The 24,920-nt window shown below is 32.7% G+C and overlaps 2 protein-coding genes and 2 non-coding genes across 4 annotated transcripts; 3 read left to right on the top strand and 1 right to left on the bottom strand.

Moving 5' to 3' along the window:
* Nucleotides 1-675: 675 nt before the first annotated feature.
* On the top strand, nt 676-5,330 carry LOC130714953 (cationic amino acid transporter 6, chloroplastic-like). The gene is made up of 5 exons (XM_057564938.1): nt 676-1,185; nt 1,403-1,625; nt 2,152-2,482; nt 2,751-2,979; nt 4,401-5,330. Exons 1-5 carry the CDS (start codon nt 825-827, stop codon nt 5,012-5,014), a joined length of 1,758 nt encoding a protein of 585 aa, XP_057420921.1. The 5' UTR covers nt 676-824; the 3' UTR covers nt 5,015-5,330.
* A 1,400-nt stretch (nt 5,331-6,730) lies between these two features.
* LOC130716373 (small nucleolar RNA R71) lies at nt 6,731-6,837 on the top strand. The gene has a single exon (XR_009011990.1). It is a non-coding gene; the product is annotated as a small nucleolar RNA R71 (small nucleolar RNA).
* Nucleotides 6,838-18,236: 11,399 nt separating this feature from the next.
* TRNAW-CCA (transfer RNA tryptophan (anticodon CCA)) lies at nt 18,237-18,308 on the top strand. Its single transcript has one exon. It is a non-coding gene; the product is annotated as a tRNA-Trp (tRNA).
* A 941-nt stretch (nt 18,309-19,249) lies between these two features.
* Nucleotides 19,250-23,753, bottom strand: LOC130712086 (serine/threonine-protein kinase SAPK3-like). Its single transcript, XM_057561919.1, has 9 exons — nt 23,508-23,753; nt 22,328-22,402; nt 21,074-21,175; nt 20,868-20,921; nt 20,695-20,787; nt 20,492-20,584; nt 20,273-20,377; nt 20,090-20,188; nt 19,250-19,697 (listed from the first exon to the last, which is right to left on the bottom strand). Exons 1-9 carry the CDS (start codon nt 23,628-23,630, stop codon nt 19,428-19,430), a joined length of 1,014 nt encoding a protein of 337 aa, XP_057417902.1. The 5' UTR covers nt 23,631-23,753; the 3' UTR covers nt 19,250-19,427.
* Between the last annotated feature and the right edge of the window lie 1,167 nt (nt 23,754-24,920).

Here is a 24,920-nt window from a genome sequence, read left to right as displayed (position 1 = left end):
TGTTTTCCTATTCTAATTAATAGCATACAAGTACCAATTTACAACTCTATTAGTGGCCACTGCACAATGTGAATATTTTGTAGAATCCAGTCCAACTATATTTAAGTATTAGTGCAGAAATCTTTCGGTGCTTTTGTGGATGCTTGTCACGTCTTTTCAGTGTTTAATCTGCAGGGAAAATTCAAAAGAATTAGTCAAAGTTCATCTTCAATATTGTGATATTCCTCTCACAAAGTTAAATGTTCTTTAAAATAATTATTGAGCTTTTCCCAACCATTACCCCTTCTAATTACTCTTCTTACTTTTTTTTGGATGCTTTCATCCAGAAAATACACTCCAGGCCTTTGTCCCTCCAGGCAGTGGCTGTGAGTGATCGATCCTAAAAGGAGAAGGAGGCTTGAAAGTTGATTTTCATAAACACCTTATATTAGGAGAAAGTAGGTACTTTCAAAAAGGCTATAGACATTACCACCAAGCGCGTAAATTAAGTGGCGATGGATTGTTCTAACTTAACTAAATGTCTCAGCCTCTCGAGTACGAGTCCCAGTAGATGCAATTGCATTAAATACTTTATAGAGAGAGTTTTAATACTCATAGTGGTCCTACCCGGCTCGGACATGACCTAAGTGAAGGATATCTGTGTTTAAAAAAAAAGGCTAGGCACATTGGCTAGGCACTCTTATTAACTGTTAAGAAAGGAATCAAGCAATACTGCCTCTCCAAACTTTCTATTTAAAACCTTCAATTCACTCCTTATTGAAGCCAAGAAAAGAAACTCAGTGCTCACGGACAATAGCTCTAGAACCAACACTGATTCCAGCATCATGACAATGTTTTCAAGTTATTTCCATTCCCTCTACCAAACTCCTCACAGACTTAGAAGAAGAATGCTAGCAACTTGGACCCCAGACCAGGAATTCAACCAAGTGAGGCAGAGGTCTGGGGCTGACATGAAGAGGAAGCTCAAGTGGTATGATCTTGTAGCTCTTGGAGTTGGAGGAATGCTTGGTGTTGGAGTGTTTGTCACAACCGGTCCTGTTGCCCTTCATCACTCTGGTCCATCAGTCTTCATATCCTACATCATAGCAGGAATATCAGCACTTCTGTCCTCTTTGTGTTACACTGAATTTGCTGTTCAAGTACCAGTTGCTGGAGGAGCTTTCAGTTATATAAGATTGACTTTTGGTACAAAAACTTTTTCTTCCCATTATATGGGGTTTTTTCATTGGTTTTACTTATTTTGTGCATGTCTGAAATTCATCTACAATTGATTCTAAAGACAGAATCAATTCTGGGGAGGAATAGCTTCTGAGTGCCAGTATTGATTATGAGAAAAAACAATGATCCACACATGAGCTAAATTTCATTGTTTTTGTATAAAACTTTGTTATTTATGTTGTAGGAGAATTCTTGGGATATTTTGCTGGGGCAAATATACTGATGGAGTATGTCTTCTCAAATGCTGCTGTAGCAAGAAGCTTTACAGAATATTTGAGCTTTACATTTGGACAAAATAATCCAAATGTATGGAGAGTGGAAGTCCCTGTGTTGCCAAAGGATTATAACATGTTGGATTTTCCTGCTGTTGCTCTTATTCTTATTCTCACTCTGTGCTTGTGTCACAGGTTGGATTTATTTTACCTCCATTTCTCTCTTTTTTCCTCCTTCTGTTTACTTTTGCTATGATGTACATCTACTTATTAGCTTATATCTTATTTGGATTAACTTCTATTTCCTCAAGAATCAGTTTTAGCACCCAAAAACTACTCACAGAATTTCTCCCCAAAATTAATTTTGACTTTGGAACCAATTGTAAAAAGATTTCCAAACATACACTTAGCCATCCGTCTTTTACTTGATGAACATTTTAATATTTTATCCTGTTTTGTGACAAACAACTATCTAAGTCTAACTACTTCTGTATATATTTTGGTGCTTCTTGTTTATCTATTTTTAAAATACCATGGAATGCTGAATCATTAGTTACACTTGTATATATATAACTAGGTTTTAGTGGATTTTGAAAATGATTGTTTTGTTTTGTTAACTTATTTTATCCTTCTGATATTTTGTATGATTGCAGTTCTTGAAAACTCCATCCTTTCAAAAGAAAAAATGTTAATATTGTTGTTAGTTTTTGATTGATTGCAGTACAAAGGAAAGCTCAATATTGAACCTCATTATGACAGTCTTCCATGTGATTTTCTTTGGATTCATCATAGTTGCTGGATTTTGCAATGGAAGTACCAAAAACTTAGTTAGTCCCAAAGGACTAGCTCCTTTTGGTGCTAGAGGTATTCTAGATGGAGCAGCAATAGTCTACTTCAGTTACATAGGGTATGATTCAGCTTCAACCATGGCTGAGGAGGTCAGAGATCCTTTTAAGAGCCTACCCATTGGAATTGTGGGTTCAGTTCTCATAACCACTTTCTTTTATTGCCTAATGGCCCTGTCTTTGTGCATGATGGTTCCTTACAACAAGGTCAGTAGTATATAAAACAATCAATAACATATTTCCATCCGCTTATTTTTCCTTAAATTCAATTTTGGCGTCCAAAAGCTACTAACAGAAGCTTTTTTCTAAAATTGATTTTAATCTTAGAATCATTTGCAGAATGATTTCCAAACACGCACTTAGTTCCATGTGTTTTTGCTGTTTTGAATTGGACCTTAACTTTGTACATCATGTACAATAATATATTTGTTGTTTTGTAGTGACAAAGTTGCTATTGCTATATATGATTTAATAGATATCAGAGAAAGCATCATATTCAATAGCATTCCTCAAAATTGGTTGGAGTTGGGCAAGTAACCTTGTTGGAGGAGGTGCAAGTTTGGGTATAGTGGCTTCTCTGTTGGTTGCAATGCTAGGCCAAGCCAGATACCTTTGTGTTATAGGAAGGGCAAGGCTGGTGCCATCTTGGTTGGCCAAAGTACATCCTTCAACAGGCACTCCATTGAATGCCACAATGTTTTTGGGTAAGCAAATTATTTTTGTCTGAATTAACCAAAGAAACTAAGCTCAAGCCATTATATATGTCAGGTTAGGTCAAATGAATGTTTTGTCTTTTTCCTCTTGATCTTGACATTCCTTTTTGCACTTTTCATATAATTAAAGTAGTTTTCTTTGATTGTACTTACACCTCCTCCATCTATGAATTTTCTTTCTGACTATAATGCATCAAATTAGTATCACTAATGTTTTATTCACCACTCATTTTCACCTTTACCTACAGAGATAAAAAATAAAAGAGAGAATTGAAAAATATGCAGAATGATATGATGAGAAAAAAACTGAGATGAGAAGAAAAGTGGGATGGCATTGGTGTGAAAGGAATAGGAAAATGGTGTACTACTATAATCTATTAAAGTTGAATGAGTATGACAAAAACATCGGATAATGTTTCATCCACACCTCTCTTTTGAGGTGGAGAGGTGGAATGGTGAGAGAGATAGGAAGAAAAAAAGTAAGAGAGAGAAAATATGAGATGTGATAAATGATAAGATGAGAGAGATAGAAATAAAAAGAAGTGAAAATGAAGTGTTTAAAAAATTAAGTGTGTATATATCATTACTCCAAAAACATCAGCACGTATTCTAAAGCAAAACACTGTGTAGTAATTTGGTTTGACTATATTTGAAGCTGTTATTTAGGAACTGAATTTTACAATCACTTTTCTCACAAACTTTCTCTTTCTATCTTTCTTCTTTCCTTATTTCATCACCCTATCATATTTTTTTATTTCTCTTTCTCATGTCATGTCCATATCTTCGTGTTAGTGATATTAGGTGTGAATTTAATCTCTCATTTCACACCTACAATACCTCTTTTTTGCTTTTCTGTCTTATTTCCGCTCAAGTTTTTTTCATTTCTCTCTTTTATTTTCTTATCACATCATATATCATATTTGTGATTTTTTTTTCTCTTTAGACGTAGGTGAGATTGAAGTTTCGCATAAACTTATTGGACCATATAATACTCTATTGTTGAAATCGGTCTTGTACATGGAAAACAAAAACCCCAATAACTTCACATCACATTTGAAAATGTTGGTAACATTGAAAAAAAAAGAAGTAAAAGAGATTTTATGAAACAAGAAGTCAATGAGATTTTATATTTTCTGGTTTAGCGCTGATTCATGTACACCATTTTTTAAGTGACACTAATGACATCTGCAATTTGTGGCAGTTTCTAACCACCACAAATTATAGAGTAAAAAAGTTTCGTCATTTATCGCCCTAAAAATCGGTGTGCACTAATCATTTTACTTTAATTTTCTGGTTTGATTTGATATCTTTTTGCTAATGCATAAAATAAAACAAGATCAATAGCTAAAGAAAAATAGAAAAGGAAATGAAGAAAACCATAAATCTTCTGTTTTTTTCTTCAATACATGTAGGATTTTGCACAGCAGCCATTGCCCTCTTCACAGAGCTTGACATCATAATTGAGTTGATCAGCATTGGAACGCTCATGGTGTTCTACATGGTAGCCAATGCTCTTATCTACCGAAGATATGCAATCACCAACCACACCCCTCCACTGCACACCCTCTTGTTCCTCTTCCTTCTCTCCCTCACTGCATTCTGCTTCTCCAGTGCTTGGAAATTCAAACAGCAATGGTGGACTCTGCTACTCTTCGGCGCTTTCATGATCTCCATCACAGCCTTCTTCCAACACATTGTGTCGGTGCCGCCTAGTAGTAACAACAACCTCAGTAGTACCCAAGATGATGCTCATCATTGGTGTGTGCCATTCATGCCATGGCCAGCTTCCATGTCCATCTTTCTCAATGTTTTTCTCATGACTACCCTCAAAATCATATCTGTCCAACGGTTTGCTATATGGGCAGGCTGCATTATCATCTTCTATGTGCTTTATGGTGTTCACTCTACTTATCAAGCTGAAGAGATTGACATGGTTGGTGGTGGTGGAAATGGTGGTGGTGGTGATGAAGTGAATTCAAGTGCCCCCAACTTATTACAAACTAAGGTGGAAATACAAATGTATTAGAGCATCTTTTGAAATTCTTGTTATAAAATTGATTCTGAAATCATAATCAATTTGGGGGGAGCTATTTGGGCTAGTTTTTGGATTTCAGAATTGATTATGATGAAATTGTTTCGAAGATGCTGTTACTTAGTTGAAAGTTGAAACAAATTTCTGCTACACCAATTGGCAAGAACAAGAAAATGTTGTGTGTGTACACATATTATGTGAACGAGTGGATTTTTGTAAAGGGATGTTGCATTGGTGTAAAGAGGAAAACTCTTCAATCAACAATCGTTCTTTACAGTGTGAAAGATGAATTGAGTTGACCTCTATTGTGGGCGCAATGTTGAGTCTTTTGTGTAGTTCTCTTCATGACAGCTTCTTCAATTAATCCGCCTTATAGTTAGAGATAAGACAATAAAATGAAACACAAATAAAATATCAATACGCTTTCAGTCAGTATATATATATAAAGCATTTGAAAAACAGAACATGAAAAAAATTAGCAACAAGGCCAAACTCCTCTGCTTTGCCATCAGAGTCTAAAAGTCCTTCCCTTGGAAATAGAATTTGCAGATACAGTATGATGTGCTCCTAATCAGCAGCAGAGCAGAAGTAAGAAATCCACTGATACTTTTATGCCAGCGACAATATAGGCCTGATAATTTAGTCTATATAACTGGCACAATAGGAAGCTTATGAAAATTTCTGTTTTAAATAAGTAGATAAGTTCAGGAATGATACAAGGGAAAGACAGTGATATTACCTAAACAATGTTTAGAAGCTAAGGTAGGAGAAGAGACATGATGCAGAGAGAAAAGAATTCAAGCAGTCATGATCTACATAGATGTTCTGAGCATTGAAGGTTTAATTTCTTCTCTTTTTTGTCTGCTCCGGCTCTCAGATTTCTAGTCTCTTCTCCAAGTCAGCTGTGAATTGAACTCACACCATACTTCTTTTAAGAGCAATATAAGTGTTACCTACCAGTAAGCAATCATCTCGGCATTTTCGCAACTGTGTCACCAAAAAAGAAGAGAACGTGGAAAACATATAATAGTTAAGTCAGCAAATAATAGTTATCATGATGCTTCTTCCTGTAAATATAGTATACAAGTCTAGTTGGCTTATGGATTAAAATTACTATTTCTCTGCAATGAGGCAGTAAACAAGTTGAAAGAGTCATATTCTAATGTGAATAATGGTGAAAGCCACCATAATAGGAAACATCGAATTGCACTATCCTTTTTCTCCAAAATAAAGAGATACTTAAAAGCATGCTTACAATTTGAATTACGAAAGAAAACCATCACAATAAATAGAAAAACTATGAAGTTCCAATGTAAACAGTAAACCTGACATCCATTAGCTATACTGCAACTTTTAGCTATATTGCAACTTGCAAGTTAGATGAGTCACCACAATTTTTTAGTTGAACCATTGTTAATTAGTTTCAAAGAAGAGATTTTGTTGTCTGCATAAGGCACATCCTCTACTTCTTCAGTCATTTCTTTAAATACTAATCCTATATGCCAATAAGATTAAACCTAACATCCATCAGAACCATAAAGCTCAGGGTGCTGGGACAAGTGAAAGGGGAAAAAACATAACTTTTCAATCAATTCATACCCAGCTTGTGGAAGAAGGGCATCGAACTCTCCATTTGAAGCCGCATCCAAACCAAACCTCGAAGATTATTGGAGACCATCATAAAACTTTACCACTTGCTCAGCTTGGGTGAGGTTGTGTTGTGGACACTTCCTCAAGAGCTTCTTGAATCGCTCCAAAGCCTCATAAAGATTCTCATCAGCGGATTGAGCAAATGTCATAATATCATTCTTTAGCTTTCTCAAGAGGGCTCTTGGAACAAATCTTGTGGTGAACTTCTGTTGGACAATCTGCAAGTGTACAGATATCTCCGGGTTTTAATATCGAATCCACAGGGACTTTGAGTGAGAATTATGGTTTAAGCTTGAAGCTTCTGAGTTTTGAAAGCAAGAAAATTTCAGATTTTGATTTGGTTGATTGTAATGAAAGAGTTTGTAAAATAAGCAAAAGTATAGAGTTGAAATTTTCAATTGATGGAAATACTTTGGGTTATCGATCATCCAATCCTCTCTAGTCAACCTACCCTATGCATATGGAACCTTGATTCAATCCCTTGTTGTTCTAGCCTAGTTACTCACTTATTAATTCCTCAAATAAGCAATTCTCTCATACTAAAAGCTAAGTCCAATTACTTGTGTACTTAGTCAATTATATGAGGTTTTAAACTAAATTAAGACTAATGAAGTGAATTCAAATGCCCCCAACTTATTACAAACTAAGGTAAAAATGTATTCGAGCATTTTTGGAAATTCTTCTTATACAATTGATTATGAAATTATAATCAATTTGAGGGGAAAAGCTGCTCTAGCTAGTTTTTGGGTTTCAGAATTGATTAGGATGAAATTATTCTGAAAATGCTGTTAATTAGTTGAAACAAATTTCTGCCACACTAATTGGCAAGAACAAGAAAATGTTGTGTGTGTACACATATTATGGGAAAGAGTGGATTTTTCTAAAGGGATGTTGCATTGGTGTAAAGAGGAAAACTCTTCAATCAACAATCATTCTTTACCGTGTGAAAGATGAATTGAGTTGACCTCTAGTACTACCGGAGACAACTTTGTATGTTTTGTCATTTCAGTAGTATATTTATAAACTATATAAAGTGAGAGTTTTTGCAATCTTAGGGTAAATTTGTCAATTAATAAATAATTTCAAAGACTATGAAGCTTGACTATGGACATTTTGGTAAAGATGTCTTTTATTTCACTTTGATTGAATTTCAGCCGTCCATTTCATAGCAATCTCATTGTCTTTCTGCATTCTCAAATGTATTAACTAAACTTAATTGTAAAAATCAATGCATTCATTCATATGGGTCCTAAAAACATTTGAAGAAACCTTCAATATTCTTCAGTTTTATTACACCTTTCATCTTCTTCAAAGCTTAAACTACATGTATAAATAGTTTTTTGCTCCATACTTTTTTTTGCCAGTTTTCTTACCTTTATCTTTTCTTTTTATTTGGTTTTTAGTAGATTCGGTCATACACACTTCAAGCTTGATCAAACTCCCAGGTGAATGACTTTTCATTGTACTTTTTTTTTCTTTTTCCTTCTATTATATCATTTCTTTGTCTATTGCCAGTTTTAAAAAGTGAGTGTGTCTATCAACATTTGAGCTTCTAATTTAGAATATCATATTTGGTTTTAGTTCATTTCAGGTTCAAACTGTGCGAGTGGAGAAGATGATAGATTAGACTGTTATGAGGGTAACAAGTACAGTAAGACACATGTGTAAATAAATCATGATTTGAAAGTTATCTAATAAATTTGTATTTCTTTCTTTAAATTTTCTGCTTGAATTTATAAATTGTTATTTTATTGGGTGAAGACTCAACTTGCATAATTTTTTAACGTGGCTTTGAAACACAAAAATAAGAATTTGTGTTTGGAATTTGGTTTAAATAATCAAGATGAAGGAACTCTTGCTTCCATAGTTGAACAACAAGATAAACTGAATTGCCTAGAAAAATGCACACTATGAAGGTGGATTAAAGATTTTTACGATATTTACGATACGAGTGATGAGGATGACCAAGCTTCTAATTCAAGATTTTTATCTTTACATGATGTGGTATCTATTCCTTTACTCTTCTTATACTTTTTTTATCCTTAAAAAATTAATATCATTATCTCTCATCCATATATCGTTCTAATATGGGCAAGACTTTGTGTTAAGTATTTCAAGTGATTTGTTCTATTGGTAGCGAAAAAGAATGAGAGATATCCAACTGCAACAAAGACACATACATCTTTAGAAGTGTGGATTAAAGAAGAATGAAATAGACGGCGGCTGAAGACCCCAACATTGTTCATAAAAGTTTTAGAAGTTTGTGGAAGAAGATTGAAAACTCTGGTGGCTCATAAAGTCTCCATAGTGCAAAGCCTGTTATGAAAACTATAAAAGTATGGTAGACAATGAAACAAAATTGGAGGTGTAATAATGCAGAGAAGTGTTAAAGCAACAAGTGCAGCGATTTGGATTGCTCCAAACAAATGTTAAATCTAGAAATTTTGCTTAAATCTGATAGAAGAATGTTCAAGTTCATTGGTATATTGTTTCTTTTTATTTATATTATTAGTAATTATAATAGTAAAAGTTGTATATATTAATATTATTTATTAACATAATAGAAATTTAACTCTAAAATTTAAACACATTGAAGAATATTATAGAGAAGTTGATTGAAACTAAAGGTTTATCAATGTCCTTAAGTAATGAAGCATATGTAAATTTATTTAGGGTGTTCTTTATAAATTGAAGTTTAGTTTTATCTTTAAACCTCTTTGCATAAAAGAATTGGATATTTTGTCTTAAAGAAGTTTAAAATTTATTATGATATGAGGTTGATACATTAAGGGACTAGATTATATATGTTTTGGGGGCTGCTATCTGTTGCTATACATTTTTCTCTTCGAACCAAGAAACTTAAATTGTTTAATATTTTTATTTGATTTAAGGCAATAATTTAGCGGTTAATGCTTTTTTTTCTACATTTGGTGATTGTTAGTGGAAAATGTTTATTTTTTTTTTCCGATCTATTTTGTCGAGAGTCCAACGACCATGTGCATCGCACCACTACATTAGATTGATTAACTACTCATGGGCTAAATAGAGTGAACTTTATGTCGTTCCAATTTTAAGGAAAATATATTAAAACACATATTTTGTTTCAAATAGATAAAATAAATAAATTGTTCTATGTTACTATTGCAAAAAATAATAACAGACCAAGACATATAAATATAAATAATATTTTTAAATATAATCATAAATTTATATGAGTCATAGAACTTAAAACAATGTCATTTACATGGAATTTGGGTGAAGCTTGCAAGAGGATTATAAAGGGGCATAAGTTATAAAATTGAAGTGCAGTCAATAAATTTATAGTGAAGCTTGCAAGTGGAATGCAAACTTTTCAAGTTCCATTCTATATTAATAATTATAATAATTGATGTCATAGTTAAATCTTAATATATGACACTTACTTTTTTTTTATTGTAGTGGTAGGATGGAATAAATAATATAATTGAGATATGCGAAAATATTGATTTTTTTTTTAAATTATAAGAATAATATATGAAACTTGATTAAAAAAAAATTAAAAAAATTTAAGGAAGAAATGACAAAGATATAGATATGAGATATGTACCAAACCAATGTATATGTTCAAATTGAAATAAATACAAACGTTATATTTTAAAAGAAAATTTCCTTTAATTTTAATTTAAGTATCCAATATTACAGTTTTAAATTAAAACCAATAAAAATTTAATTTAATTTTAATTCATATTTTATTGATTTAAAATTCAATTACATTGAAATAACTGATTTAAATATCATTTACTCATAAAGCTAATGTAACTTATTGTCATTAACAATTAAAAATTTAAATAATTTGAAACTAAAAGAATTAATTTAAATAAAATTTAATCTATTTATATTTTGATTGTGTAATTGAATGAATATTTAAGGTTGATATAACAATAGTTGAGTTTAAATATCTCTTTCGTTTACCAGAAAAAACTATCCCTTTAAAATGCCTAATCGTCACAAAAAATAAAGAATTAAATTCATGAGGCAAAAAACTTTTCACATTCATAACTCCATATAACATGTGTAGTATTTACATATATTTAATATCTAAAACAGGGGTTTCGTATTATGCATTCATAACATTTAGTAATCATAGAAAAAATAAAAACAATAATAATTTTATGAGTGAAAACTAAAAAAAATAAAAATGATCTCATAAAAAATAAACAATGTCATTTAAAAAAAAAGGTTCTTAGAATGATGCTTTATTTTGTAAGACAAATACTTCTTAAGTAACGTAGAGGTGAGTGCATTTAAAACAAAGATTATATAAAACACCATTGTTCCCGAGGGTTAACTCAAGTGGTAAGAGCTAGGGGACATAAGGGTTGAGTAAGATGAAGGGTGAAGTTTTCACGGTTCGAATCCTGAGGAGAGACTAATTTACTAACATTACTAATAATTAACATTTGTATATCAAAAAATAAAAACACCACTATTCAAAATAAAAATTATAATGCAATAGTTTTCTTACACTACTACTTATATTGTTGTAGATTTAAAACTTACTAAGGAGTAAATAAAAATTTTTGCATTTGCAAAAATAATCACTTTATTGCAAAGCAGCAACAGGTCATTAGTCGGCTTCCCCCAAATGACTCAAATTGATAGGTCCTCAATACCAACTTCTCAAAAATAAGCTTATTATAGATGAATTATATTATGATGGACAAGATCTAACAACATAGTATATACATCTTCTATCTAACACGACACCGGAATAAAAAAGTGTTTATGAGACGATCATGTCAACAATTAATTAAGATAAATGAGTGTTGTTTTTTTTCTATGGTTATGAAGGAACTGAGAAAACTTTCATTTGAAGAGCATAAACTACAACTATAAGATGAAAGGACGAAGAACTCAATATTCGCAAGCATTATTTTGAAATTATAGACTGAACACTCAAAGATATTATAATATTTACTAATAAGCTCAGTTTCACTTTCAACCAACTTTTTGGAGGAGAAGTTGTTGTTGTGGAATGACAATAACAACAGCAAGTTTCAACTTCATGAAAATATTGTATCACAATTTTCAAAAAATAAAAAATTAATTCAAAACAAAAAGTCAAAACAAGCTGAAATAAATGATGAAACAAAAGCGTCAAAATTGACATTCATCACATCTGGAAGAGGTCGATCCCAAGCCGGAGGAAGCTCCTTAGAGGTTGGGCGCATATGAGATATTTGCTGTCACCAAAGATGGACACGATGTAGCACCACGTCACAATGAAAAACCCAACGAAGCCAGAGGCTCGTGACGTAACATGTATTTCAATCCCCTTGAATGGAGTAACATCAGCCAAGGTAAAAGCAAATCACAGATAAAATCCTGCATATAGATAATACAACCCACTATATTGCCAAGGTAACACACAAACAACAAGAGTTGTAAAACAAGACAAGTTAAAAGAATGTGGTGTGTCGTCTCATGGGAGACAAGATACCGCGGACACACTAAATCCATCACAGCGCCACGACCAAACAATAAAACACATTTATAAAAAAAAAACTTAAAAAATTCTTATACAAAATAATATATTAATATAAAAATATCTTTTAGAAAATAACGTAAAAATAATAAAAACACACAAAATAAATAAAAGTGAAAAGCCTCGTGCGATGCACGGGTAAAAAATCAATATATATTAGAAAAGAACAACTTCTAGCATGACGTGTCAGCACCAGATTAATTCTCATAAAAAAATTCCACCTGTCATTCTCAGGTATTTTTAGAGTATTAATTAATTTTTATTGAATTTTCAGATTTTTAATTAATTCAGGATTTTATGAGTTTTTATTGTGATTTGCTAGATTTTGGTAGTTTTTATCTATATTTGTTTCTCTATTTTAGATTAGTATCTACATAATTTTTTTTTAAGATTTTGTTTGGTTTTTATTGTTATTTGTTCGATTAATTTATTATTAGTCTTATCTCATCTCATTGAGATTAGAAAAGAACAACTTCTAGCATGACGTGTCAGCACCAGATTAATTCTTAGTGACATGTCATTCTCACGTTAATTCTCATAAAAGAAATTCCACGTGTCATTCTCAGGTATTTTTAGAGTATTAATTAATTTTTATGGTATTTTTATTGAATTTTCGGATTTTTAATTAATTCAGGATTTTATGAGTTTTTATTGTGATTTGCTAGATTTTGGTAGTTTTTATCTATATTTATTTCTCTATTTTAGATTAGTATCTACATAAAATTTTTTTTTTAAGATTTTGTTTTGTTTTTATTGTTATTTGTTAGATTAATTATTATTAGTCTTATCTCATTGAGATATAATTTAGATTTGTTACTCTATTTTAGATTAGTATCTACTTAAATAGTTAAATATAGATAGGTTTAGATAGATTTAGTTTCTTTTTATCTCTTTGTTAGATTAATAATAAATTAAATCTTAACAGATATTCAACAGAGTCCTTATATGTCTTTGACTTCTCTGCATTTTTAGGACTTTCTTCTTCCCCATCTTCTCTATTCGTACAACTTGCTTTGTTCCCTTTTCATAGACAATATTTTATTCTATTTCTGCTGCTTTATGTTACCTTTAATCCATGGAGACTACCTTCTTGATTGAATGATTGACTTTTATTTAATTTTTTCCTGACCGACAAAGAGTAAACGTGTTTTGATTCAGGTTCGATGTGAGAATTTTTGAAATTGCTATGTTCGCACAGATCCTACTCAAGGATGACCTTCAAGCTGTCTATTTCAGAGACCGTGAATGAGGAATAAATTGATTGAAGAGGTAAGCTAACATAGAAATAGAAACCGTTTTGTGTTTTATGTTTTTGATATGTTATATGAATTGTGATCATTGTTATTGCTCACCTTTCTTTTCTTGGATTTGTCTCATTGGAATGCACTCTAGAATTTAACAACTTCAGTGTTTGTTACTGTATACATATGCATGTAGTTTTGTTGTTTAATCAACAGTGATATAGTTCTCTGACATAGTGTCATCTAAAGTTGCATACTTCACTTTGTTATTCCTGACCCTATTTTATTAGTTATAGCATCGTATTGAATGTTGTTTTTAATAAAATATATACAAATTGAATAATTCTAAATAGTTAGTGTATATTTTTTTAAAAAACATTGTATGTTGGAAAACACAAAAAGCCGTTTGAATTAATTTTTTGAATATGTAACTGGATTTAAATTTAAGGCATTTATAAAAAAAATCACATGTTGTCCAAAAATATGAAGAAAAATCCAACAAGTTATCCAAGCACATGTTGACCTTTTTAAATTTTAGATTTGATTAGGATTTAAGTTGTTTATTTCTTGATTTTTTTCTTGGGTATTTTATTTTATTTTGAGAGTATTAATTAGTTTTTATTGTATTTTTATTGAATTTTCAGATTTATATTTAATTTAGGATTTATGAGTTTTTATTGTGATTTGCTAGATTTTGGTAGTTTTTATCTATATTTAGTTAGTACCTTTTTAAATTTTAGATTGGATTTGGATTTAGGTTGCTTATTTCTTGATTATATCTTGGATCTTTTATTTTATTTTTAATTTATTTTGAGGTTATTAATTAATTTTTATGCTGTCTTTATTGAATTTTCGGATTTTTATTTAATTTATGATTTTATAAGTTTTTATTTTGATTTGCTAGATTTTGATAGTTTTTATCTATCTTTAATCAGTACATTTTTAAATTTTAGATTTGATTAGGATTTAGGTTGTTTATTTCTTGATTTTTTCTTAATTTGTCTTATTTTTATTAAATATTAATTCCAGGAAAAGGGAGCTGATCTGGTGCTGAGGGTCCACAGAGCTACCATGGACACGCAGAGATTTGATGGTTGCTAGGTGAATTCGGCAGAGTTTCTCATTAGCTTCGGACTGCGGTTGTTTCTATATTGTTTCCATTTATCACCTAAGAGAAGTGTGTTTACTTAAATTTTCAAACTCATGTAAGGATGTAACAGAAGGGGAAATTAATCAGGGGCTGCTAAGTTAGTTAGATGTTATTATAGTAATTACTTAGTACTAGAACGAGATGAGTTATAAATAGAGAGTAATCAAATTAGAGGAACACATTATGTAGCATTATATATCTCTAATTAAGCATGTCCTTTAGTATCTGAAAATATTGCTAAAGTATGGTATTGAACATGTCTTAAGCACAAGAGAAAGTTCTTCGTGCAACACATAGATAAAAAGTGATTGTTTGAACTTATAGGTCGAAATCTAATTCCTATGAGTGGTAAATAAAAAATCAATATGATGTTATTACTTTTTTCATAACTTTTTGAAAATTTTAAAAAGAAATAAATATAAAGGTATGATAATTTGATGATTAAAATGTGTCGTGCGGAGATTAGAAAACATTAATACATATATAGTGTATTTTTGTTTAAGTTAAACTATAGGGTTAAGAGTTCCCACGGGGATGAACATTTTACATGAAAATTCATGTAAAATTAACAGAAAAAGCTCCTACGGGGCAAAAAGCTAGACATAAACCAAGGTATTGATCCATGCCTCAAACACAAGAACAAATTTCACCGTAAAAACACTAGAAATATTTGTTTTGGAGATGCACACAATTTTCTACTGCTTATCTTTCTGAAACCTAAAAGCGGCTATTGTTTGTATTTGCGTATAATTTTCGATTGATATGTTTTAATTTTAAACTACTATAATGCTACCTACGTGAGATTTTATTTTATATAAAAAGTATCATTATACTTTTTTATACAATCATTATATTCTAAACTAATTGATTGGTATTATTTTAATAGAAAAATTTAATATAATTAATTTTAGTATTGTTTTCAAAATTTTAAGAGTGTATATTTATATATGTTTATAACTATAATAATTGGATAGTAAGAAAAGTACGAGGAGTAAAAAATATTAATACATATGTACTATAAAATTATGACCTAAATTTATTAGTGCTAACAAATTAGAGTTACGAGATCTCACGGGGAGAAACATTTTATATGTAAAATGAAAATTTGTAGGAGTTGAAAAAAATTCACTTTTTCTATAACTTAAGTGTATTTTTAATAATTTAAACAATAATTATATATTTATGTATTATTACATATCTAAAACACAAAAGCATAACCCTTTATGCAACACGAGTACATCTTCACAAACAAAATTCAGTTATACCTCACATATGCAAAACTTAAAGCTTTTGACTTATTAACTTCTGTGTTTTTCAAAATCTTTATATTAGTTAATGAAGTGTATGCTTATAAAACACTAAAATTGAGTGTCTGAATTTATGTTCTTTAAATATCTACATCTTTATTATGATTGTTCTTACCTTCTTAGCATCTTAAATATTTTTTAATTTAAAATATTAATCGATGTATCAAATAAAATAAATAAATTCCCCGTGCAACGAGCGGGTAAAAAAATACTATTACTAGTTAATTCATAAGTGTCATGGTGGATCAAGAATCTAAGACATATAAATAATGAAACTGTACAGGAGGTTGTATTCCTCGTTTGTTCCTAATTTGTTCCTAATTATTATAAAAGATTAAAATTAAAGCTACCAGATGCAGATCGAAGAATAAGGAACCAAGCAAGGGAACAATGAGAACACATATTTAAAGTATTGAGTATATTTAATTTGAAATGAAATGAAGTATATTGACAGTGAAGTAATACAAATGTGAACTGAAAATGGATCAAATATATTAATGAGGCAGAGGCAAAATAGTAACTCAATAATCACCCATTTATCACACAAAAACGGGAAAGACCTTAAATTATAGGCTTAAAAGCATTTGTTGCCCCTGATGTTTGATGTTTCAGGTTTGTGCAACTGACACCCCCATCTATTTTCGTCCATGTTTGTACCCTTAATGATACTGAAAGGTGTAGTGAGTACCCCTCCGTCACATTGACGTTAAAAAATTAACGGAAGGGGCTGATGTGGTTTTTTTTTAATTTTTTTTTACCTGCCACGTGGAAATTACGTTTAAAATTGAGAAAAAAGGGCAAGTGAGATTCGAACCCAGGCCATGCAAGTGTCAAAAACAACACTTAACCAACTGAACTAGATAGATAATTGTAATATCTAACAACACAATATTATTTATATTATCTACCCTCCTTTAAACCTATACACATCAATTCAGCAAACTACCCCATGAAGCTTCTCACCCCAAAATCCGAGTACCCCCATCTGATTCCGATTTCGAACAACAAAACCCTTGTTGGGTTTACGAGAATCAACATTGTTTCCTTCCCTTTAATCTATGGAAATCACAAAGCTGTACCATGTCATAACCTCATCCTTCATCATCACAAAACCTCTCATCCTTTAACCACAACTCCCCTGCATCCTGAAAACCTTCACCACCGAATTGAACCACCTTCTTCCATCGCCCAGAACCTCGCCAAAATAATCACCAACAGCCACCAAAACTACCAGAACAACAACCCAAAATCTCAGAAATCAGAAAACAGAAATCACCACAACCATTCCCAATCACCATAACCATTCTCCAACACCTGAATAAATTGAACCCAGAACCTCCAACCGCACAAACCCAACCATCCAGAGCCACACCAACCTTCGCCCCAGCCACTATCATAACCAACAACTGAAACCCCCATCGTCAGAACTCAAAAGCCTCCACCCTCCGTTCATTGCAAACCCGCCACCATCATGTGGGTTTACGAGAGAGAGAGAGAGACCAAATTGAGACCTGAAGGGGAGGAGGAGAGAAATTGAGCAATAGTACAAGGCGAGATCGAGGAGGCTCCACGACAGCGTGAAGATGACCCGACGAAGAATATGGTGGTCACGCGGCTCAGTATCTGGGTTTGTTGATGATTGGCAGGGATGAGGATTTCTTTGATCTTCCTTTTCTTTCTGGTTATGGGTCATGGGTTTGGGCTCTGATTTGAAGATGAAAATGGAGATTAGGAGAAGAAAGAGGTTTTTGGGATGATGGAGTTGTTGCTTTCGGTTATTGAGTGAAGGAGAATGAGAGAATGTTGTATGTGGATCAGGATAAAGAAGAAGTTCATGGATGAAGATGAAGGGAACGAAATGATGAGAATTATCTGGGTTCAAGTTCATTACATTTTGATGAATAAGTATGCTATAAATAAAACGTTGGTCATAATTTCAACATTTGATTGAGTAGCTTAACTGGTAAAGTCTGTGTTTTGCTAATTCAAGGTCATGGGTTCAAATCCTCCCACCTCCTTTTACCAAGTTCTGATTTTCTTTTAATGACGTGTCACGCCACGTAGGATGCTGACGTGGCATTTAACGGCCACGTCACCCTTTTTAAACGGCAGAATGACGGAGGGGCAAACGGTGCACATTTGTAAAACATGAAGGGTACAAACATGGACGAAAATAGATGGGGGATGTCAATTGCACAAACCTGAAACATCAGGGGCAACAAATGCTTTTAAGCCTAAATTATACGATGCAGGATCATAAAATAAGTATATGCTGCATCTATCTAGGTTAATATTCAGGAATATTCTATAGTTGTATATATACAAAGGCTCATATATCAACATTGGATCTGTGGCGCAATGGTAGCGCGTCTGACTCCAGATCAGAAGGTTGCGTGTTCGATTCACGTCAGGTTCACTTTTTTCTTTTTTTTCGTATTTTTCATGTATGTATCACACACGGCAACAAACAAATTCTAGCATCTGAGAAATCAATTACTGGCGGTTTGAAGCCCCAAATAACAATAAATTCTGTGTTAAAATTTCTTAAGACAAACTTTATAAAACAATCAAATCTTTATCTCACTATGAAACAAAGTAAGACAAACTGTACTTAATGTGTATTTTCCTCATTTTCAAAAAAAAAAAAGTGTATTTTCCGAAACAATTACAATGATCAGAGGTTGAGTTCACTAGTGTCACAAGAAGGGGCAAAAGGGATGTCTTGATAGTATATGCTCATAACAAGGGACAAAAAGGGCTTATCAAAAAAAAAGGGACAAAAAGGATGCTTAAATTGTATCACTTGAGAAGAATAACCACGAGATACTTGACAATTTGGAATCAAAGGTTCTATCTGATGTGAGCAAGCTTCATCCCCTATTTGATTAGTTCATACCAAAGCTTGAAGGCGAGAACGGGATCTGTTGTTATACACACCCAGAAAAGCTACCAGGTGCTGGGTTTCATATTTTTTTTGTTTGATGGTTAATTTGGAAATACCCGAGTTTGATGCATGCATAAATTATACTCATCATTCAAATTCTAGTTTATTGGGAGACAAATCAGATTGATGTGCCCGGTACCATTGCATGAAACGAGATTTTAGTGATGAAAACGATTTTGTTAAAGAAATTAAGGCACTTGAGAATGATTGTCAAGTCTATTATACGCAGATTGATTCACACACCGCTCTTCCATCAATTTTCACTAATTTTTTTTTTTCTATCACATGACTCGTCATATCTTTGATTTTCATATCACAGAAGCACATCATATCATTATTTTATATAAAACCAAAGTTTCTGAACTGATCATATCTATGTACCAAACCAATTTGCCTTTGTGATTTACTGAAAATGAAAACCAATTCAAGAGTTTTATTAATACTATTCTCTTAAATGAACACAAAACCCTATTTCAAACATAGGTATAATGTATATCTTTAGAACATCTTCGGAACAAGAGAGATAAATGTAAATAATGCATACTGTATATTATCTTATACACACAAGCCATCTACCAATGTAGGCATCGATCACACTTGTTCATAGTCACCACTAACATCAATTTCCTCATCATCTTCAACATCCATAGAGCCAGTGCCAACTTGTCCACCATCAATAGCTTTAGATCCTCCTTGTCCTGGTGTCCTTGCCTCTTGAACAATCCTCATGATTTCTTCAACACTCTGGCTTAGTTGGTCCTTCTTTGTTTCCACGAAACCTTTTGTTTCAGCTTCAATGATTTCTTTAGGCAAACTCTTCAAAAACCAAGGATTCTGTTTTATCTCTGCTATGGTGATCCTCTTTAACAAGGATCAGAAATAATTAGTCTTAAGAATGGGAAGATTCTCAACATACATGATAAAACTTCAAATTCCCTGGATCAGGATCCCCTAACGTTGAAGATTCACATGACCTTATTATGTTACAATTTTGTGTTTTTCTCTCTATATATGATATTAAATAGTGGGACCCTGAGACCATTTATGAAGAGAAACATAGACAATTAATTTAGGACAAGGTCATGGGAGATGAGGTATCCATTTCCAAATTGGACTTGAGTTGCTAATGTTATTTTCATTTAAAGTGAAGCGTAGGTTTATCTAAGGCCTCTTACCCTGAACATTTTCAACTATAATGTTGTACTTGTATCATTATAGTTCTTGTATGCTTTTATAGAACTAATGATACATACCTTGGCAGGATCAGCAACAAAGATTCGAGAAAGAAGATTTCTACACTCTGCAGAAACGCGTACATAGTCGGGTATGGAGTACTGAACACCTATTATTCTCTACAAACCAGAGAATTAGAGGTTAAATTTCCTGCAATGGGGGATGAGTTATAGTCGAATTTTGAAGTTGGAATAAGAGCTCACCCCAATAGTCTTTCTGAAATTTCTAGGATCATCTGGATCTTCAAATGGGTATGCACCAACTAACATGACATAAAGAGTCACTCCACAGGACCAAACATCTGCAACCTACAAAAGAGTTACACTGCTTACAAAGTTGAGCATTTTGGGACTATTTGATCAACTGTTTAATAAAAGTACTTTTTGGTGAATGTAATGAAAATCCAAACACACACTAAGTACCTTTCCGTCATACTCCTTTCGTGACAGAACCTCGGGAGCAATGTATGCAGGAGTTCCAACTGTTGACTTAGGTTGAGAGTGCAGTATAGCAGACTGCAATTGAATATTAAATTAAACAGGAAAGAACAAAAAAAATTGAAGAAACTTATGAAAGCTCCAAATATATCTTCAGAAAGGCTTATTTTGTGTGAAATGCTATTAACCTTGGAGTAACCGAAGTCGCAGATTTTAAGGCGAGGGGATGGATTTCCATCCAAGAGAGTGTTTTCCAATTTCAGATCTCTATGACAAATTTCCTGCAGTAGGAAGCATAACATGAGCATTGAACAACGAGTTTGTAAAGAAGAACACCATAATTCCAAGCGCAACTGCATACCATTGAATGACAGTAGCTAACCCCAGATATTAACTGCTGGAAGAAATATCTTGCCTGTAATACAGGGAATTCATTCACTTTGTAAATATCAACATGAATACGGAATTGATGTATGAAAGTAAGAGGACTATGAATTAGCAAAAAAAAGAAAGTAAGAGGACTATTTGAAAGGGGAAAAATCAGTTCAACCACATAAATTCCATAACCTCATCTTCACTAAATCGACCTGCACTGCATATCCTCTCAAATAGTTCACCGCCAGAAGCATACTCCAAGACAATGGCTAAATGAGTAGGGGTCAGTAAAACCTGCAGAAAAGATATCTCCTTTTCAGCATTTTATTCCATGAAACTTTGAGAGCTTTGAATAGAACAAATAATGGTCATCTTGACTAACTGAAGCAAAATTTGATCCTAATTCCAAGGTCGTATCCCATGCTAAAGGAAAAATAAATAAATCAGAATATTAAATGATACAACTCTACGATTTCTGTTTCATGATTGTTGTAGGTTGTTATATGTTAGTGAAATATTTTGGCAAACCTGGTGATATAAAGCTCTAGCTATGCGCGAGGTCCAGGGAAAGGCCGGAGCCACTTTGTGGATCTATAGGCAGTCTTACGTTGCATTTATGTAAGAGGCTGATTCCACGGCTCGAATCTGTGACCGCAAAGTCACATGGCAGCAACCTTACCATTGTTATGAAGCATTAGTTAGGTAATTAGGAATTCAGTTAGTTTGTTATATTAGTGTGTGTTATGTGATAGAGTGTGCTATAAATAAGCAAGTGGCATATCAATCTTCATATCCTAAATTATGCATTGTTCTTGGTTTTCCTCTCACACTTTCTCTCCCAAGTCCTCTTCTCCTCTCCCTCCATCTCAATTTACTGAGATTAAATGCAGGGAATTATACTGATGAAGCATTTATTTCTTTCTGCAGGTACAGGTCTATTATAATGGGATAAGGCTTGGTTGTTGACTTGCTAGTTTCTGTGAAGGTACTGGTCTATGTGATTTCTGCAGATATTATGTTAATGATATTGGCTCCCATGATTTATTTGAAGAAATACTGCCAGAAAATATGCAGAGTTGAACCACCATGTTCGGAATGGATTGGTGTGGTTCTGGTTCCTCAATGCCCAGGACACCAAAATATTGAACCATGAATATATAAAGACAAGAGATAAATAGTATCTATTCACTGGGAGGTCCTAATTCTTGACGAACACCAAAGACCTCTGCCCTTCCATCCCTGGGATCATAAATTTTTGCAAATTATACGAACCACATATAATGATCTAATTATCATTTAGACAAATTTCTTTTGGGGATAAGATTCAATAAGGATGTACATGAGAACCGCATACATAAAAAACATTGCAGATAACCATATACTAACTTCAAAATGCTGAATTGCCGTTCAACTAAAACGGTTTAAGGAAGAAAAACAAACTCTTACCTCTTTGAACCTGATAATATTTGGATGCCTTAAAGACCGGTGGTTAATTATCTCCCTCTGAACATTCTCATCAATCTGAGACCAAAAACATAACTCACTCATAAGAAATGCAGATCAGAAAGAATTTGTACAAGAATATTTGAAAAGAAAATCTGTGTTTGCTCTAATATACATAATTCAGAGGGTAAGATAATTGAGCTTTGATAATACATTTCTCCATAGTGCTGAGTGTGGTGCCTAAGCTATTTAAGCTTGACAGACAGAACAACAAATATAAATTCTATGAGGAATACCACTAAATGAAGATTATCACATATCAACTTCATCTACAAAATGGTGTCAGGACTCAAGGATTCGCAAGGACACTCAAGTTTTAGGGAATAAGAGGCAAAAGACCTAATGAGGTATGCATTCATTTCCATTTTCCTGGAAAAAAAAAAGAATTAAAGACTTGAAGGGTTTCATCATAATGGTACTAGAATTTTGTCTTATAAAACCAAACCACCATTTCTATTTTCGGTGGAGACCAGGATATCCACTGCCAACAGCAATGACTAATCCTATCGCTGCGGGTGCTCCCTCTAAGCGGTAAACGGCTGATTCCAAAATGTGCTCAATTCTCATAGGCAAGGATCAAACCCCCAACCTCATGGAGAACCACCATTTCAGATGATAACACTGACCATTTTTATGGAGATTGCCAATTACTGGAATACATTTTGAGAGTTGACCAGTTTAGGAAATATAAGTAGGGAGAAAAATATTATCCCCAGGAGAAACTACTCACTCTGGTAACAGTTCCCATAGTCCAATCATAGGACTATACCTAGAATTCAGACTAATATTGTGAAACTTTGAAGTGTTGAACATTTTAAAAACAGAAGAATTATAGCCATTGATTAATCAATAACTGGTATTAAGACAAAATGCGTGCACAAGTACTATTAAATAATAAATTGTTAAAATCTATCAAAAAATCTACACTTTATCCTCTAATGTAGGCTCATCCTCATTTCAAAGTAAAGAAAAAAAATGCCCAGAAACATCATATCATAAATACCCAGAGGAACATACAAGATTGTAAAGTTTTCAATTTCAATTTGCCCAGAAAAACAACAGCATTAGCCAGTAATGAACTGAATTCATGAACAGTGAATGAATCTGGCAAAGAAGATTTTACCTTTTTCCCCCTCTCTATGTATTTGACAGCAACAAGCTCTCCAGTGTTCTTATCTCTTGCCAACCTAGCCACTCCAAAATTCCCAGAACCAAGTTCCTTTAATGGCTCATACCGTTCCTCCATGTCAACCCTGGAAAAAGCAAAAGGTGCCTCTGAAACAGTAAGACCAAATGGGATAAAGACAGAGGGGACTCAAACAACAACAACAACAACAACAACAACACCATCATGTTTGAAAAGTATATAAATTCATGGCTGCCAATTTAATTTTAATATTATATTAAGAGGCATACGCAAGCATAGGAAATGTTCAATGAATTAAGAATAATTTAAGAGAATCAAAAGAGACCCACAGGAGAAGGAAAAGTAGTCTTCTCAAAGAAGATAACGGGAGTTGGGTTTGACACCCCACCTATGGGGCTTGGCACCCCACTTTATCAAATACGGAATTTAAAATTCCGTATTCTCCCTATTGAATACGGAACTTAAAATTCCGTACTGTATTTAAGCATGCGTGTCACATTTTCAACCACTCATTATATACTAAAACAGATACGGAATTTTATTTTCCGTATTGATACGGAACTTTAAATTCCGTATTTAATAAAGTGGGGTGCAAAGCCTAAGGGGTGGGGCACCAAACTCAATTCCCGAAGATAACTAAGCCATTTCAATTTTCAAGATTCAACTAACTCACCTTCTGCCTCATCAAGTTATGGAATGTTTTTTATATATCCAGAAGAGAGACATGAAATAGTATTTAGACTGTCTTTGCTTATCCATTTGAAAATCTCATAATTGAGAAAATAAAAAATCAATTCTAATTCACAAGATAGATATTTAAAAGTAATTTTGGAGAATTGATTTCACAAGATAGATATTGAGAATTGATTTTGCAAAATCAATTCTACTGGAAATTAGAAATAGTAGATTTTGCCTTAACCAATTATGAGATTTTACATGTAAATTCATAACATTATCTTATAAAAATCACTCATTTTATAAATGTATCTAAAATTACTTTGTTTTCAACTTACTTTTACTATAATCAATTTAATCCAAAATCAAATGTGTCAACAATAATACAAACACGCACTTAATTTGAAAAATTAGTTTCATGAACTTTTATTTTCTAACATGTGTATAGGGATGGAAGTAGGTTAGGCTGCCGACAAGGGCTTATGACCTGGCCTACATCAAACTCAAGTCAAACTAGATCAAATTAATAAATAGATAAAGTTAAGGTTTTTTAAAAAGTCTCTTTAGTTAAGGACACGCGCTTAGAACAGTTCCCAATTCCCATTTCATCATGTAGGTGTCTGCTTCTTCTGTAAAATAAAATCATAGCATGATGAGAATGATTGAGAGGTATAACTATAAACAAACAAACAAAAAACTAGGCAGAGAGAGAAG

Source organism: Lotus japonicus, chromosome 4 (assembly GCF_012489685.1).
Source record: "Lotus japonicus ecotype B-129 chromosome 4, LjGifu_v1.2".
Lineage (NCBI taxonomy): Eukaryota > Viridiplantae > Streptophyta > Magnoliopsida > Fabales > Fabaceae > Lotus > Lotus japonicus.
The sequence above is the reverse complement of the archived record's forward strand: the minus strand, read 5'-3'. Positions and strand labels throughout refer to the sequence as shown.

Bases quoted from the DNA above. Each gene is read 5' to 3' on its own strand.
- LOC130714953 (XM_057564938.1), top strand. From the start codon at position 825: ATGACAATGTTTTCAAGTTATTTCCATTCCCTCTACCAAACTCCTCAC. The intron at 1,626-2,151 runs GTTGGATTTATT...GATTGATTGCAG, and splicing joins ACTCTGTGCTTGTGTCACAG to TACAAAGGAAAGCTCAATAT. The intron at 2,980-4,400 runs GTAAGCAAATTA...CAATACATGTAG, and splicing joins GAATGCCACAATGTTTTTGG to GATTTTGCACAGCAGCCATT.
- LOC130712086 (XM_057561919.1), bottom strand. From the start codon at position 23,630: ATGGAGGAACGGTATGAGCCATTAAAGGAACTTGGTTCTGGGAATTTT. The intron at 20,585-20,694 runs GTTAATAGCATT...ATTCAATTGCAG, and splicing joins GCGACTTCGGTTACTCCAAG to TCTGCTATACTGCACTCTCA. The intron at 19,698-20,089 runs GTATGTATCATT...TCCTTGTTAAAG, and splicing joins TTGTTGCTGATCCTGCCAAG to AGGATCACCATAGCAGAGAT.